This window comes from Rhinoraja longicauda, chromosome 20 (assembly GCF_053455715.1).
Source record: "Rhinoraja longicauda isolate Sanriku21f chromosome 20, sRhiLon1.1, whole genome shotgun sequence".
NCBI classification, from domain to species: Eukaryota; Metazoa; Chordata; class Chondrichthyes; order Rajiformes; family Arhynchobatidae; genus Rhinoraja; species Rhinoraja longicauda.
In genome coordinates this window covers 3,931,563-3,947,968 of record NC_135972.1, presented here as the reverse complement: position 1 = coordinate 3,947,968, position 16,406 = coordinate 3,931,563, and the positions used below count along the sequence as shown (strand labels likewise).

The 16,406-nt window shown below is 48.3% G+C and overlaps 1 protein-coding gene across 2 annotated transcripts in view; it reads right to left on the bottom strand.

The window, feature by feature from the left end:
- Positions 1-16,406, bottom strand: part of LOC144603505 (DENN domain-containing protein 2A) — an 86,298-nt gene that overhangs the window by 40,120 nt on the left and 29,772 nt on the right. For both annotated transcript variants that reach the window (XM_078416774.1, XM_078416776.1), the window contains exon 2: positions 9,919-10,014. In XM_078416774.1, coding sequence (XP_078272900.1) covers positions 9,919-10,004 — 86 coding nt within the window. In that variant the 5' untranslated portion in view covers positions 10,005-10,014. The remainder of the gene's footprint in view (positions 1-9,918; positions 10,015-16,406) is intronic.

The following is a 16,406-nucleotide window of genomic DNA, read 5'->3' as shown; positions in this document are numbered from 1 at the left end:
AGGGCAGCGGAGGCCAACTCACTGGATGGATTTAAAAGAGAATTTATCTAAGCTCTAGGGGCTAGTGGAATCAAGGGATATGGGGAAAAGGCAGGAACGGGGTTACTGATTGGGGACGATCAGCCGTGATCACAATGAATGGCGGTGCTGGCTCGAAGGGCCAAATGGCCTCCTCCTGCACCTATTTTCCATGTTTCTAACCGTTGAACGTTGCTGCTGATTCCTGCAGTCAGAGACTTAGAGCAGTGGGGGGGGGGGGGGGGGGGGGGGGGGGGGGTGGGTCTGGAGTCAGGGTGGCGAGTGGCAGGGAGAGCAACCCCAATCTCAGTGAGATTCCCACGGCCAAATGCTCTCCCAGAGTTCAGGGTGAAAGGACAACAACCTTAAACGTCAGATAGACACAAAATGCTGGAGTAACTCAGCGGGACAGGCAGCATTACTGGAGAGAAGGAATGGGTGATGTTTCGGGTCGAGACCCTTGGTTGAGTTTCTCCAGCTTTTTGTGTCTATCTTTGGTTTAAACCAACATCTGTAGTTCCTTCCTACACAACCTTAAACGTCAACTCCGTCCCCCCTTCCAAAGACACAAAACTGCCGACTGGACAAAGTTCTTAGCAGTTAAAAATTGACTTTTGTTACTGCAAGCTAAAAAGTACTAAAGCCTGTTTGCGACATTGTTTAATAGAGTTAAGTGGCGATCGAAGCTATTACTTGTCAATGCCAATGGCCTTCCGCAGTGTAACTGGCAGCCTGTGCTCTTAAAAAGACAGTCTGCTCTAACCAAATCAGTTTTTGTGCAGCACAGCGGTGCAGCGGTAGAGTTGCTGCCTCACAGCGCCAGGGACCCGGGTTCCATCCTGACCACGGGGACTGTCTGTACGGAGTTTGTACGTTCTCCACCTGACTTGCGTGGGTTTTCTCCAGGTGCTCCGGTTTCCTCCCACAATTCAGAGATGTACAGGTTTGAAGGTCAGTTGGCTTCGTTAAAAATTGTACATATTCACTAGTGTGGGTGGGATAGTATTAGTGTGCGGGGACCGCTGGTCGGGGCATGGGGTTTAGTGGGCCGAAGGGCATGTTTCCACGCTGTGTCTCTGAACTAACATCAGCAAGAGTTTAGGCTGGGATTGGCAGTGTATTATTGCAGGGCTGTACTTGAATTTTCAGAAGCCTTGATGGCAAACTAACACCGTGGGAAATTGCAATTAGGAAGCCCTTTTTAAATTCTCCCGACAAGACAGCGATAACCTTTCAGCATTTAGACAGGAAAAGGAGGCCGACACAAGGCGCACAATATTCCAGGCTAATCACTTCCTACATGGTGCACTGGATGATCTCAAACCCACAACACTTTGTTTTGCTGAAATGTTAAAATGAACACAAAGACCTCTCGTCACTCAGCGGGTCAGGCAGCATCTTTCATTTTTAGTTTAGTTTAGAGATACAGCGCAGAAACAAGCCCTTTGGCCCACTGAGTCCGCACCGACCATCGATCCCCGCACACTAATACACTAGGGACAATTTTACCAAAGCCAATTAACTTACAAACCTGTAGGCCTTTGGAGCGTGAGAGGAAAACGGAGCACCCGAAGAAAACCCACGCGGTCACGGGGAGAACGTACAAACTCCGTACAGACAGCGCCCGTGGTCAGGATTGAACCTGGGTCACTGGCGCTGTGAGGCAGCAACTCTACCGCTGCACCACCGTGCTGTCTCTGGAGAGTATGGAAAGTAAAATGAAATTGTTTGGTGGGCTCTCAGAAAGGGCAAGAAGGAACTCAGCGGGACAATAGACAATAGACAATAGGTGCAGGAGGAGGCCATTCGGCCCTTTGAGCCAGCACCACCATTCAATGTGATCATGGCTGATCAATCTCAATCAGTACCCCGTTCCTGCCTTCTCCCCATACCCCCTGACTCCGCTATCCTTAGGAGCTCTATCTAGCTCTCTCTTGAATGCATTCAGAGAATTGGCCTCCACTGCCTTCTGAGGCAGTGAATTCCACAGATTTACAACTCTCTAACTGAAAAAGTTTTTCCTCATCTCCGTTCTAAATGGCCTACCCCTTATTCTTAAACTGTGGCCCCTGGTTCTGGACTCCCCCAACATTGGGAACATGTTTCCTGCCTCTAACGTGTCCAACCCCTTAATAATCTTATATGTACAAGAATGTACAGGAGACGTTTCAGGTCGGGACCATTCTTCAGACTCCGATAGACTCCAGCATCTGTAATCGGCACATCTGGGAACCACCAAGTCAGAGGTCATCTGTTGCCGGCCCTGATTAGTCCAGGGCCTTTCCTGCTTCCCCTCCCCCCACCCCGCCCCCTTCTACAATCAGTCTGAGGTCCCCACACCAAACATCACCTACCATTCCCTCCAGAGATGTTACATGACCCACTGAGTAACTCCAGCACTTGCTGTCTACCTGCAGATTCTTGCTGGCTTGATATAAATATAGCTTCTTTCAATAGAAATGGTGACCAGGCTTGGATTTTTGAGAACCTGTGGCATTTTTGAAAAACAGATATTCTTGTGCGTTACATTCTGAGGTGGGGCATTGTGCTATCCTCCCCTAATTTCGGCAAGAGCTGGACTGTGATCTAGTTCCGACTTTGCTGGCTTTACCTTGCACTAAACGTTATTCCCTTATCGTGTATCTGTACACTGTGAATGGCTCGACTGTAATCATGTCTTGTCTTTCCGCTGGCTGGTCTGAAGAAGAGTCTCGATCCGAAACGTCACCCATTCCTTCTCTCCTGAGATGCTGCCTGTCCCGATGAGTTACTCCAGCATTTTGTGAAATAAGCACCTTCGATTTGTACCAGCATCTGCAGTTATTTCCTTACATTTCCCTGTACCTCTCGGTACACGTGACAATAAACGACACTGAACTAGTTTGGGCGAAGGTGGGTCAGATTGCTGCACTGGAGAGCAAACCTGGAAGGGGCTTTGCAGGGATGAACGTTGGTTGGCCGGTCGGTGCGGACTGGAGAGGTGGGATGGGGACCACAGACCATTATATGCCTCCAACACTTCATTCAAAAACCACAGACTCGCCAAAGAAACGAAACCTGAGATGACTTGTGGGGATTTTTTTTTTTTCCAAAAAAAGTGAAGCAGCAGGAATATTGTGAGTGGGACTAAACGAAAATACAGCTGGTCCCAGCTGCAGATTTGCTTCCGCCCTTTGTTGGTGCTGGGCCACCACAGTCGTGCTCTGTGGTTGGGTCCTGATCTGTGATCTGTGGAGATCTCCACTGCAGTTGAACAGTGCGGAGAACCACAGCTCTGATTATTCAATAACCTCTTAGTTTGGCTCGCTTTAGTTTAGAGATACAGCGCGGAAACAGGCCCTTCGGCCCATGCCGATCAGCAATCCCCGCACATTAGCACTGTCCTGCACTCGGGACAATCTTTACATTCACCTATAAACCTGCACGTCTTTGGATCGTGGTAGGAGACCGAAGTTCTCGGAGAAAACCCACGCGGGGAGAACGTGCAAACTCCGTACAGACAGCACCCGTAGTCGGGATCGAACCCAGGTCTCCGGCGCTGCATTTGCTGTAAGGCAGCAACTCTACCGCTGCGCCTTCAAGGGAGCCCCAGGCTAACTTAAACGCCCCAGCCACAAACTTCCAATGCTACTGCTGCCCGTTTTACTGCTCTTCAACATAACATTTGATTGGACAAACCTGGTGACTGGGCAGGATGGCAAAGGGCTCCAATATGTAAAGACAGACACAATGTGCAGGAGTAACTCAGCGGGACAGGCAGCATCTCTGGAGAGAAGGAATGGGCGACGTTCCGAGGCGAGACCCTTCTTCAGACTGAGAGTCTGGGGAGGGAGACTAGAGATATGGAAGGGTAAGGTGTGAAAACACAAATCAAAGGGGATGTTGTTCAAGTAAATGTGGAATGGTCAATTGTTAGTTGAGGGGAGCGTGACAACGAGATACAATCAGTAATATTTAATCAGGAGGACAGTGGAACTAGACGGAGAACTAGGATGAAGAGGTACAGAGAGAGAGAGAGAGAGAGAGAGAGAGAAAGCAAGGGTTACTTGAAGTTAGAGGAATCAATATTCATACCGCTGGGGTGTAAGCTGCCCAAGGGAAATACCAGGTACTGTTCCTCCAATGTAAAAGCAGGTGATAAAATGTGTGTGGCAAAGTTATTCCTCCTGAGGGATGCCAAGGGCAGACAGCCCAGTGCCCCCCTCATCCCAGTGTCGTGAGGGATCGATGTTTCCAGGACAATTCCTGCGGACTGCTCCTCAACAAACACAGCTTCAAATCTTCATCTCAACTTAGAGAAGGAATTCAAAATGCCCAGATATGGAGACACGGGGAACTGCAGATGCCAGTGCACAATAGAAAAAGACACAGAGTGCTGGAGTAACTCAGCGGGTCAGGCAGCATCTGTGGAGAACATGGACAGGTGACGTTTCACAGAGTGCTGGAGTAACTCAGCGGTTCAGGCAGCATCTTATCGAAACGTATAAGATTATTAAGGGGTTGGACACATTAGAGGCAGGAAACATGTTACCAATGTTGGGGGAGTCCAGAACAAGAGGTCACAGTTTAAGAATAAAGGGTAGGCCATTTAGAACTGAGATGAGGAAAAACTTTTTCAGTCAGAGAGTTGTGAATCTGTGGAATTCTCTGCCTCAGAAGGCAGTGGAGGCCAATTCTCTGGATGCTTTCAAGAGAGAGCTAGATAGAGCTCGTAAGAATAGCGGAGTCAGGGGGTATGGGGAGAAGGCAGGAACGGGCTTGATTGAGAATGATCAGCCATGATTACATTGAATGGCGGTGCTGGCTCAAAGGGCCGAAGGGCCGAATGGCCTCCTCCTGCACCTATTGTCTATTGTCTATTGTCTATTGTCTTTCTCTGGAGAACGTGGATAGGTGACGTTTGGAGTCAGGATCCTTCTTCAGACCGATTGTGGTGGTGGGGGAGGGGAGAAAGCTGGAATAGAGGGGTAGGACATTGCCTGGCGAGTGTCTTTCCGCTCACTGGTCAGCACCCAACAAAAGCTTTTCACTGTACCTCGGTACACGTGACTATAAACTAATCTGGAACTGTGTGGCACGTGGAGACAGGTGAGAGGGAGGGATGGGGGAAACTTTGATTGGCAAACTTTGATGGTTTAGTTTAGTTTAGAGATACAGCGCGAAAACAGGCCCTTCGGCCCACCAGGTCCGTGCCGACCAGCGATCCCCGCACACTGACACTATCCTACACACACCAGGGACAATTTTTACATTTACCAAGCCAATTAACCTACAAACCTGCACGTCTTTGGAGTGTGGGAGGAAACCGAAGATCTCGGAGAAAACCCACGCAGGTCACGGGGAGAACGTACAAACTCCGTACAGACAGCACCCGTAGTCGGGATGGAACCCGGGTCTCCGGCGCTGCATTCGCTGTAAGGCAGCAACTCTACCGCTGAGACACTGTGACCGTGACCGAACAAAGGCCGGAGATGAAAGGGTAAAATGGGATGGGGAGAATGGGATAAAAGAGGTGTAAATTAAGAAGCTTGATAAAGGAGTGTTGGTGGAAAGGGGATGATGGGACACGGAGAAAAGAGGGGGGAAGAGAAAAGGAGACGAGGGGATAGGTTTGTTTGTAGGTTAATTACCTCAAAGTGGGGAAATCAATGTTGATATCATTGGGTTGTAAGCTACTCAAGTAGAGTATGAGGTTTGTAGGAAGGAACTGCAGGTGCTGGTTTAAACCGAAGATGAATACAAAAGCTGGAGTAACTCAGCGGGACAGGCAGCATCTTTGGAGAGAAGGAATGGGTGACATTTCGGGAAAGGTCTCGATCCGAAACGTCACCCCATTCCTTCTCTCTGCCTGTCCCGCTGAGTTACTCCAGCTTTAGATTACGAGGTGCTGTTCCTCCAGTTTGCTTGTGGCATCACTCTGGCAATGGCACATAGGTGCAGCCACCACCTGCCCTTTCTATGTGAGGGATTGTGAGAGGGTGGCACAGCGGGTAGAGCTGCTGCCTCACAGCGCCAGAGACCCAGGTTCCATCCTGACTACGGGCGCTGTCTGTACAGAGTTTATACCTTCTCCCCATGACCCGCGTGGGTTTTCTCCGGGTGCTGCCGTTTCCTCCCACACTCTAAAGACGTGCAGGTTTGTAGACTGATTTGCTTCGGTAAAAATGTAAATTGTCCCCAGTGATTCCAATTTTTATTTTTAAATATATAGTATCGTTAATGCAGGATTGATTAAAGGAAATTAAAAAAGGTGAAACGATGAAGGAAATTTGAAGGGAATATGTGTGTGTATGTATGTATATACATACATAAATATATAGATTTAGTATTCATTCACAAAATGCTGGAGTAACTCAGCAGGTCAGGCAGCATCTCAGGAGAGAAGGAATGGGTGACGTTTTGGGCCCATTCCTTCTCTCCCGAGATGCTGCCTGACCTGCTGAGTTACTCCAGCATTTTGTGAATAAATACCTTCGATTTGTACCAGCATCTGCAGTTATTTTCTTACACTATAGATTGAGTACGTTCCTCAACTACAGCCAAAACGGTACACGGTCGCGCGACAATTTTAGCACCACCTTAATCACCATTGTCTTGTTAAAACTACAAACTAAATAGCCACCTCAATTGTCTTTTGGAAGGCGTAGAAGGGGGAAAGTGTCTGTGCTTAGGGAGGGGAGAGAGAGGCTGGAGATCCATCCGGAAAGATCTGTGGGGTTTTTCGAGTTTTCAGATTTTACCGTCAGATTCCCCCCTCCACCACCCCTCTTTTGGTAGCAGTGTTTTTGATAAGCTGCCAACAACAACTAATTTGCCTATTTATTTTGCAGCCATGGCAAATATTCCAGCTGACTGCTCAAAATCCTAGACTTCCACTTCCTGCCCAACATTGTGATCTGGGTCTGAAATCCTACTGTGATAGTTTCACCTTGGACATCCATAAATAGCAAGGACATGCAGAATCCATATGCCAAAGGGGGGTTTAAAAAGCTTTTTTTTCCCCCTTCAAATTTCCTTCATCGTTTCACCTCTTTTTATTTCCTTTAATCAATCCTGCATTAACGAAACTCGACAAGCTTAAAATATATATTTTAAAATAAAAATTGGTATCACACGGTAGAAAGACATTGAACGCTATAACTTTGCATTATAGTGACCTTCTTCCTATTTAGGGTAATTATTCGCACAGAGCTGCAGTGCACTGTTTAACAGCGCTGCCAGTAATGTGGACAGCTTACAATGAAACTACTGCCCAAAACCTCACTGGGTTTAGAAACATCAGACACCCACATTGCTTCAACTAGCTCCATTTTATTTCAAATTGTTGGGACACTGTCACAGAGTACATCCTGCTGCTAAACTCTGAGCACCAAAGCTGGATATGGAACATAGACGGGTACAGCACAGGAACAGGCCCTTCGGCCCACACTGTCATAGACCAGAGAACAGTACAGCACAGGAACAGGCCCTTCGGCCCACACTGTCATAGACCAGAGAACAGTACAACACAGGAACAGGCCCTTCGGCCCACACTGTCATAGACCAGAGACCAGTACTGCACAGGAACAGGCCCTTCGGCCCACACTGTCATAGACCAGAGACCAGTACTGCACAGGAACAGGCCCTTCGGCCCACACTGTCATAGACCAGAGACCAGTACAACACAGGAACAGGCCCTTCGGCCCACACTGTCATAGACCAGAGAACAGTACAACACAGGAACAGACCCTTCGGCCCACACTGTCATAGACCAGAGACCAGTACAGCACAGGATCAGGCCCTTCGGCCCACAACATCACAGAACATAGACCAGTACAGAAGATAGACACAAAAAGCTGGAGTAACTCAGCGGGACAGGCAGCATCTCTGGAGAGAAGGAATGGGCGACGTTTTGAGTCGAGACCCTTCTTCAGACTGGTCAGGGGAAAGAGAAAGGAGAGATATAGACGGTGATGTGGAGAGATATAGAACAATGAATGAAAGACAATTCACCCAACAACCAGCTAACAATGGCCGGCTGCCTTTATCATTGTTACTTTCTTTGCATATCTTTCATTCATTGTTCTATTTCTCTCTACATCGCCCTCGATATCTCTCCTTTCTCTTTCCCCTGACTAGTCTGAAGAAGGGTCTCGACCTGAAACGTCACCCATTCCTTCTCTCCAGAGATCTGCCTGACCTGCTGAGTTACTCCAGCATTTTGTGCCTATCTTGGGTTTAAATCAGCATCTGCAGTTCCTTCCTACACATAGACCAGTACACTAAACGTTATTTCCTTTATCCTGGAAATGTACACAGAGGATGGCTTGATTGTAATCATGTATTGTCTTTCTGTTGACTGGCTAGCATGCAACAAAAAAGTTTTTCACTGTACCTCAGTACACGTGACATTAAACTAAACTAAATTGTAAGTCACGAAAAGGATATCCTCATATCAACACCAAGCAAAAGTCTCTGCTGCACATTTTCAGTCTGGCCCCGCTTCAAAGGATCGATGCTGGGGGCCAACTTGCTCAGTGGTAAAATAGCTGCCTTACAGCTCCAGAGACCCGGGTTCAATCCTGACCACGGGTGCTGTCTGTATGGAGTTTGTACGTTCTGCCTGTGACCGCGTGGGTTTTCTCCGGGTGCTCCGGTTTCCCTCCACACTCCAAAGACGTACAGGTCTGTAGGCTAATTGGCCTGGTATAATTATAAATTGTCCCTCGTGTAGGTAGGATAGTGTTAGTGTGCGGGGATCGCTGGTTAGCACAGACTCGGTGGGCCGAAGGGCCTGTTTCCGCGCTGTATCTCTAAATTAAACTAAATTAAACATTCATGATCTAATGACGGTGGATTCGGAGCACTCCAAGCGTGAGCTTTATACGTGCGTTGTAAAATACCACAGAAAAATCTTGGGTCTGAAACCTTTATTTTGTGATATATTATAAAGAGTTAGCCCCCATCTATTTTGGTGTGGTGGAAAATTGAACATAAGTGATCCTCATAAGTGACGCTGGGAATAATTTGAGATAGCTACTTAGTTATATGACTGCAATGAGTAATGTTAATGTTCTGTGAATAATATAGAAATCCCTGTAAGCTTCTTTTTGAATTCCCTGGCTTTGTGCTTGCCCTCTGCTCCAGGCAACACAACTTGTGGTGAGGGGATCTTATAGAAACATATAAAATTCTTAAAGGATTGGACAGACCAGACGCAGGAAAAATGTTCTCCATGTTGGGGGAGCACAGAACAAGGGGTCACGGTTTAAGAACGGGGTACTGATTGAGAATGATCAGCCATGATCACATTGAATGGCGGTGCTGGCTCGAAGGGCCGAATGGCCTCCTCCTGCACCTATTGTCTATTGTCTAACTCTATCCTATGCACACGAGGAACAATTTACATTTATACCAAGTCAAGTAGCCTACAAATCAGTACGTTTTTGGAGTGTGGGAGGAAACTGGAGCACCCGGATCAAACCCACGCGGTCACGGGGAGAACGTACAAACTCCGTACAGACAGCACCCGTAGTCGGGATGGAAGCCGGGTCTCTGGCGGGTCTCCACCGCCGCGCCACCGTGATGCCCAATTGGCTCTCTGTAAATTGCCACAAGTAAGTAAGGAGTGGATGTGAAAGTGGGATAACATAGATCTTGTGTAAAGGGCCGGTCGGTAGTTTGTGTGGACTCGGTGGGCTGAAGGGCCTGTTTCCATGCTGTATATTTTAATCAATTCTCAAGTACGTCCTACCTTAATGAAGATGGCATCATATTCTTTCCATTGTTAACCTCAATTATTGTCAACATCTTTTTTGCAGCAGTTGTGCTCAGTATCCCAAATACATTTTCAGTTGCAGTTGAACATTTATTTACGAATTCTACCAATCTATTCAAGTGACAACGTAGAACCATACTCACCGATCAGCAGCTCTGGGACTGCAGGTTGGTCTTGTCCAGTTGAGGGTTGTTGACTTATTGGCTATCATACTGTTGGTAACAGGCATGTTCCCTCACCTGCCAAAGGGTACAGAATACAAGAAATACAAGGATTTTACTTTACTTTACTTTAGTTCAGAGACACAGCGTGGAAACAGGCCCTTCGGCCCAGCGATCCCCGCACACTAACACTATCCTGCACCCACTAGTGACAATTTACACTTAGACCAAGTCAATTAATCTACAAACCTGTACGCCTTTGGAGTGTGGGAGGAAACCGAAGATCTCGGAGAAAACCCACGCATGCGGTCACGGGGAGAAGGCAGGAGAATGGGGTTGGGGGGGAGAGATAGATCAGCCATGATTGAATGGTGGAGAAGATGATGGGCCGAATGGCCTAATTCTACTATCACTTATGATATTGTGATTCTAGTAACATTGACTATTATTTTTTAAGTAGCCATTAACATTGCTTAATCGTATTCAAAGTAATTTAGAATCAAATTAGGATCAAAGATCACTATCATTAATGATAAGTTGAAATTCTGGAAAATCTGATCTAAACCATTTTCTCTCTCTCTGTTACTTCTTTCTTTAGAAAAATATGTGTGGCTGCAGAATGTAATTTACCGTGTTTCTTCCTGGAATAGAGTTTAATCTGGAATAGAGTTTAATGGGTCATAGAGCCTTCTTTCCTGCTACATAATTTGGAGAATTTATGCACTGTTTCAACAAGCATTTGATGATTATAGGATTTTCGTACTGCAACTAAATATTAACCAGCTAATCTGCTCTCCTTGATCTGTTTGACATACCATGTACAGATGTGGAAAGATGCTTGACGTACCTCGTCCATCCACATCATACACAACGTTTTATTAACATTCGAAGATCTTCACTCATACTTCCCTCAATGTTAGTTTATTGTAGAGATTTTTTTTAGATTTAGATTTAGAGATACAGCACAGAAACAGGCCCTTCGGCCCACCGAGTCCGCACCGCCCAGCGATCCCCGCACATTAACACTATCCTACACACACTAGGAACAATTGTTACAATTACCCAGTCAATTAACCTACAAACCTGTACGTCTTTGGAGTGTGGGAGGAAACCGAAGATCTCGGAGAAAACCCACGCAGGTCATGGGGAGAACGTACAAACTCCGTACAGACGGCGCCCGTAGTCAGGATCGAACTTGAGTCTCCGGCGCTGCATTCGCTGTAAGGCAGCAACTCTACCACTGCGCCACCGTGCAGATACGGCGCGGAAACAGGCCCTTCGGCCCATCGAGTCCGTGCCGACCAGAGATCCCCGCGCACTAATGCCGTTCTACACACACACACACACACCAGGGACAATTTACACTTACACCAAGCCTATTAACCTACAAACCTGCACGTCTTTGGAGTGTGGGAGGAAACCGAAGATCTTGGGGGAAAACCCACGCAGGTCACGGGGAGAACGTACAAACTCCGTACAGACAGCACCCGTAGTCGGGATGGAACCCGGGTCTCTGGCGCTGTGAGGCAGCAACTCTATCGCTGCGCCACCGTGCCGCCCTATTCAACAGTTCCATTCTGTACATAGAACTCACTGATAATTCCTAAACAATCCTCTGACCAGTTTAAATATATAAATCCATTTTCTCACTGTATTCCCATCATGAATTTAAAAATAACCTGGTGAAGAAATATACAGTATTAGTTAGTTAGTATTAGTTTAGTTTATCGTCTCGTGTACCGAGGTACAGTGAAAAGCTTTTGTTGCGTGCTAACCAGTCAGCGGAAAGACGATACGTGATTATAATCAAGACATTTACAGTGTCCAGATACAGGGAGACACAGGGAGTCATGGATACGCAGGATTCACAGGGAGAACGTGAAAACTCCACACAGACAGCACCCTAGATCAGGATTGACGGTTTCTTCCTTGCTTTTTTCAGGCAACTGAACTGTCCTATCACCAACTAGAGAGCGGTCCTGACCTCCCATCTACCTCATTGGAGATCTTCAAACGATCTTTAATCGGACTTTACCTTGCACTGTACATTATTTCCTTCATCCTGTATCTGTACACTGAGGATTGCTGCTTTGTAATCATGTGTCGTCTTTCCACACAACAAAAAGCTTTTCACTGTACCTCGCTCGGTGCATGTGACAATAAACTGAACTGAACTTTATCCAGCACTAAATGTTATTCCCTTTATCCTGTGGATTGCAATCATGTATAGTCTTTCCGCTGACTGGATAGTGCGCAACAAAAAGGTTTGTCACTGTTGGGGGAGTCCAATGTTGGGGGAGTCCAGAACCAGGGGCCACACAGTCTAAGAATAAAGGGGATGCCATTTAAAACTGAGGTGAGAAAAAAACTTTTTCACCCGGAGAGTTGTGAATTTGTGGAATTCTCTGCCACAGAGGGCAGTGGAGGCCAATTCACTGGATGAATTTAAAAGAGAGTTAGTGAGAGCTCTAGGGGCTAGTGGAATCAAGGGATATGGGGAGAAGGCAGGCACGGGTTACTGATTGTGGATGATTAGCCATGATCACAATGAATGGCGGTGCTGGCTCGAAGGGCCGAATGGCCTCCTCCCGCACCTACTTTCTGTTCTCTGTGTACCTCAGTGCACGTGACAATGATAAACAAAACTAAACCACTCCCGGGCCCTGGGCTTGGCCAGACAGTGCCTCTACCAGCTGAGACACTCTGCCACCCCTTGTTCTGCTCCCGTTAGTTTGCAGATCCCTTCAAGATATTATAAAGCACATTTTATTGTTGTGAGCTTTGGCAGAGCGGAGGAGGATGACGTATTCTGTTTGGAAGCCAGATTCTCCTTGCGCAAGGATCCTGACTGACAGCCCCATCCCCAGGGACCTCTGATAGCGCTCAAACATTCAGCCCCTTGAAGCCAGCAAGTGACGCTGAGCAAATGGATGCAAACTTATGGGCATTCGGAGGTTTGGCAGCTTGTTGGTGTGTCTTGGCACGGCTACCCCACCATGAACTGATGATAAACTTCATGGGAAGAAATGACTCATCGACAAGACAGAGTGCAGGCCGCCAAAACACAGAACACTGCCGGTTCCATCCCGACTACGGGCGCTGTCCGTACGGAGTTTGTACGTTCTCCCCGTGACCTGCGTGGGGTTTCTCCGAGACCTTCCGTTTCCTCCCACACTCCAAAGACGTGCAGGTTTCCGCTTCTCCGTGGATTGTCACCTTGTGGTGGTGGAGAAGCTCGTGTGGTCCTGAGATCCTGAGAGCGATGCCGTCTGGAGCTACGCTCCTGGTAGGGTCACCCATGGCGGTAAGGTCGAGGGGTGGGGAGGTCCCTGACAAAGAGCGATCCAACCAAGACCTCAACGGCTGGGAAGGCGGATGCATGAAGGCTGCGGCAGAAAAGGGTCTCTGGTCGTCTTGGACTCCACGCCACTGGATCCTGACCCAGATTTGTCAAGGACCATGTGGTGGCTGTCTGTGCACCAGTCTCCCCACGTTAAACAAAGTCACGCACAGGCGTCCTCAGGCAGAGAGGACAGTCACACTCGCTTAGAGTGACTGCCGATGATGACAAGTGTCCCCATTTTGTGTAGGATAGCGTTAATGTGCGGGGATCGCTGGTCGGCGTGGACTCAGTGGGACGAAGGGCCTGTTTCAGCACTATATCTCTAACCTAAACTAAACTACAGCACAGGAACAGGCCCTTCGGCCCACAATGTCTGTGCCGAATATGATGCCTAATTAAATTAATCTCTTCTGCGTGCACTTGATCCATATCCCTCCATGCCCTGTGCCAATCTAAAAGCCACGATCGTATCTGCCTTCACCACCACCTAGGGTCGCCAACTGTCCCGTATTAGCCGGGACATCCCCGTATTTTTGGCAAAATTAGTTCGTCCCGTACGGGACCGCCCTTGTCCCGTATTAGAAGGGTTGCCAACTTCCTCACTCCCAAATAAGGGACAAAGGGAGACGTCACCGCCCGGCGCCCCACATGACCTCACCCAGCCAGCGGCCGCGTGCTCCCGCTCCACCAATGGCGGCTGCCATTGGTGGAGGGGGAGCACGTGGCCGCTGGCTGGGTGAGGTCACGTGGGGCGCCGGGCGGTGAGGTGGCCTTGTCCCGTGTTTGGGAGTGAGGTAGTTGGCAACCCTACCACCACCCCCCTGGCAGCGCATTTCAGGCCCCCCAAACAAACTTGGCCTACACATCTCCTTTAAACTTTGCCCCTCTCACCTCAGAGCCGTGCCCTGTGGTATTTGACATCTCCACCCTTGGGTACAGGCTCTGAATGTCCACTCTATTTCTGCCTCCCACAGTTCAGAAATGGCTCATCCACAAACGTGGAATGTAGGCATCCAAAGCATTGACCAGAACAGCGCAGGAACAGGCCCTTCGGCCCACGATGCCTGTGCCGAACATGATACTAACCTCCTCTGCCTGCACGCGGTCCATATCCCTCCATTCCCTGCATATCTAAAGGCCACCTAAAACTAAACGCGTCTGCCTCCACCACTACCTTGCACGGAAGAACGTTCCAGGACATCAAAAACACTTTCTGGCTGTTTCTCTATTTTATGTTGCGTTGTCATCAGTGTGCACTATTCAAAAGAAAGATCATCTAAAGAGCTAGGAAGGGATGCAGAGAAGATTTACGGGCTTGTTGCCAGGACTCGAAGGCCTAAGCTGTAAACTGCCTGTGATGGAAGGAACTGCAGACGCTGGTTTACACCGAAGATAGAGACAAAAATGCCGGAGTAACTCAGCGGGACGGGCAGCATCTCTGGAGAGAAGGGATGGGTGACGTTTCGGGTCGAGACCAAACTGCCTGTTGTGTCTGTCTTAACGAGGAGAGATAAACAGTGCTCAGAAATAGGGGATGAAGATAGATTCCACATGATTTGTGCACCCTCTGTAGTGGTATGAACATCGACTTCTCCAACTTTAGATAGTTCCTCTGTCCCTCTCTTCTCCTCCTCCTTCCCAGATCTCCCTCTATCTTCCTGTCTCCACCTATATCCTTCCTTTGTCCTGCCCCCCCCTGACATGAGTCTGAAGAAGGGTCTGGACCGAAACGTCACCCATTCCTTCTCTCCTGAGATGCTGCCTGACCTGCTGAGTTACTCCAGCATTGTGTGAATAAATACCCTCTGTAGTAATGTTTAGTTTAGTTTAGAGATATGGCCCAGAAACAGGCCCTTCGGCCCACCGGGTCCGTACCGACCATCGATCTTCAGGCTGAAGGGTCTCGACCCAAAACGTCACCCATTCCTTCTGTCCCGAGATGCTGCCTGGCCCGCTGAGTTACTCCAGCGTTGTGTGTCTACCTTTGATTTTAACCAGCATCTGCAGTTTTGTTCCTATATATCCAGCTCGTTATTCTGCTGCACTAAATGTGAAAGGAAAGGTGGATAACCATGGCAACGCAATAGAAGAAAAATAACAGGAAGACGGGATTGTCTGTCATACAACGCAGCCTGGATGAAAGACGTGAGATGCTTGGTGCTCGTTCTCCAGACGCACCAGATTCCAGCGCTGGCAAAGTGCCCAGTGCTGGGGGAAAATGTTCAACTCTCTCCCTGGCCTCATCCCCTGCTTATGCCATCAACTAATTTAAACACACAAGGAGATCAGCTATTTATGACTAAATTTGGTCAAGAAAATTCTCATGACCATTGCACACTGCATTAAGCCGAGCCGAAGGCCCATCTATCTTCAGCGTGGCCTGCCCATGAAGAAGCCCCGTGACTGAACGACCCCCAACACGGTTAATCCTGGGGTCACCTCCCAGTGATCTCACACCAGATAAATACCGACTTCATCGAGTCATGCAGCGCTGAGCCAGGCCCTTCAGCACAACGTCCATAAGTGATAGGAGCAGAATTAGGCCATTCGGCCCATCAAGTCTATTCTGCCATTCAATCATGGCTGATCTATCTCCCTCCTAACCCCATTCTCCTGCCTTCTCCCCATAACCTCTGACACCCGCACTAATCAAGAATCTATCTATCTCTGCCTTAAAATATTCACTGACTTGGCCTCCACAGCCTTCGGTAGCAAAGAATTCCACAGATTCACCACCCTAACTAAAGAAATTCCTCCTCATCTCCTTCCTAAAGGAACGTCCTTTAATTCTGAGGCTGTGACCTCTAGTCCTGGACTCTCCCACTCGTGGAAATATCCTCTCCACATCCACTCTACCCAGGCCTTTCACAGTTCAGTAAGTTTCAATGAAGTCCCCCCTCATCCTTCTAAACCCCATTCTGACCAAGATGCCCCATCTAAGCTAATCTTGTTTGTCCGATTGGCTGGGGTTGCCAACTGTCCCGTATTAGCCGGGACATCCCGTATTTTGAGCTAAATTGGTTTGTCCCCCCCCCCCTTGTCCCGTGTTAGTAGGGTTGCCAACTTCCTCACTCCCAAATAAGGGACAAAGGGTGACGTCACCGCCCCGCACCCCACGTGACCTCAC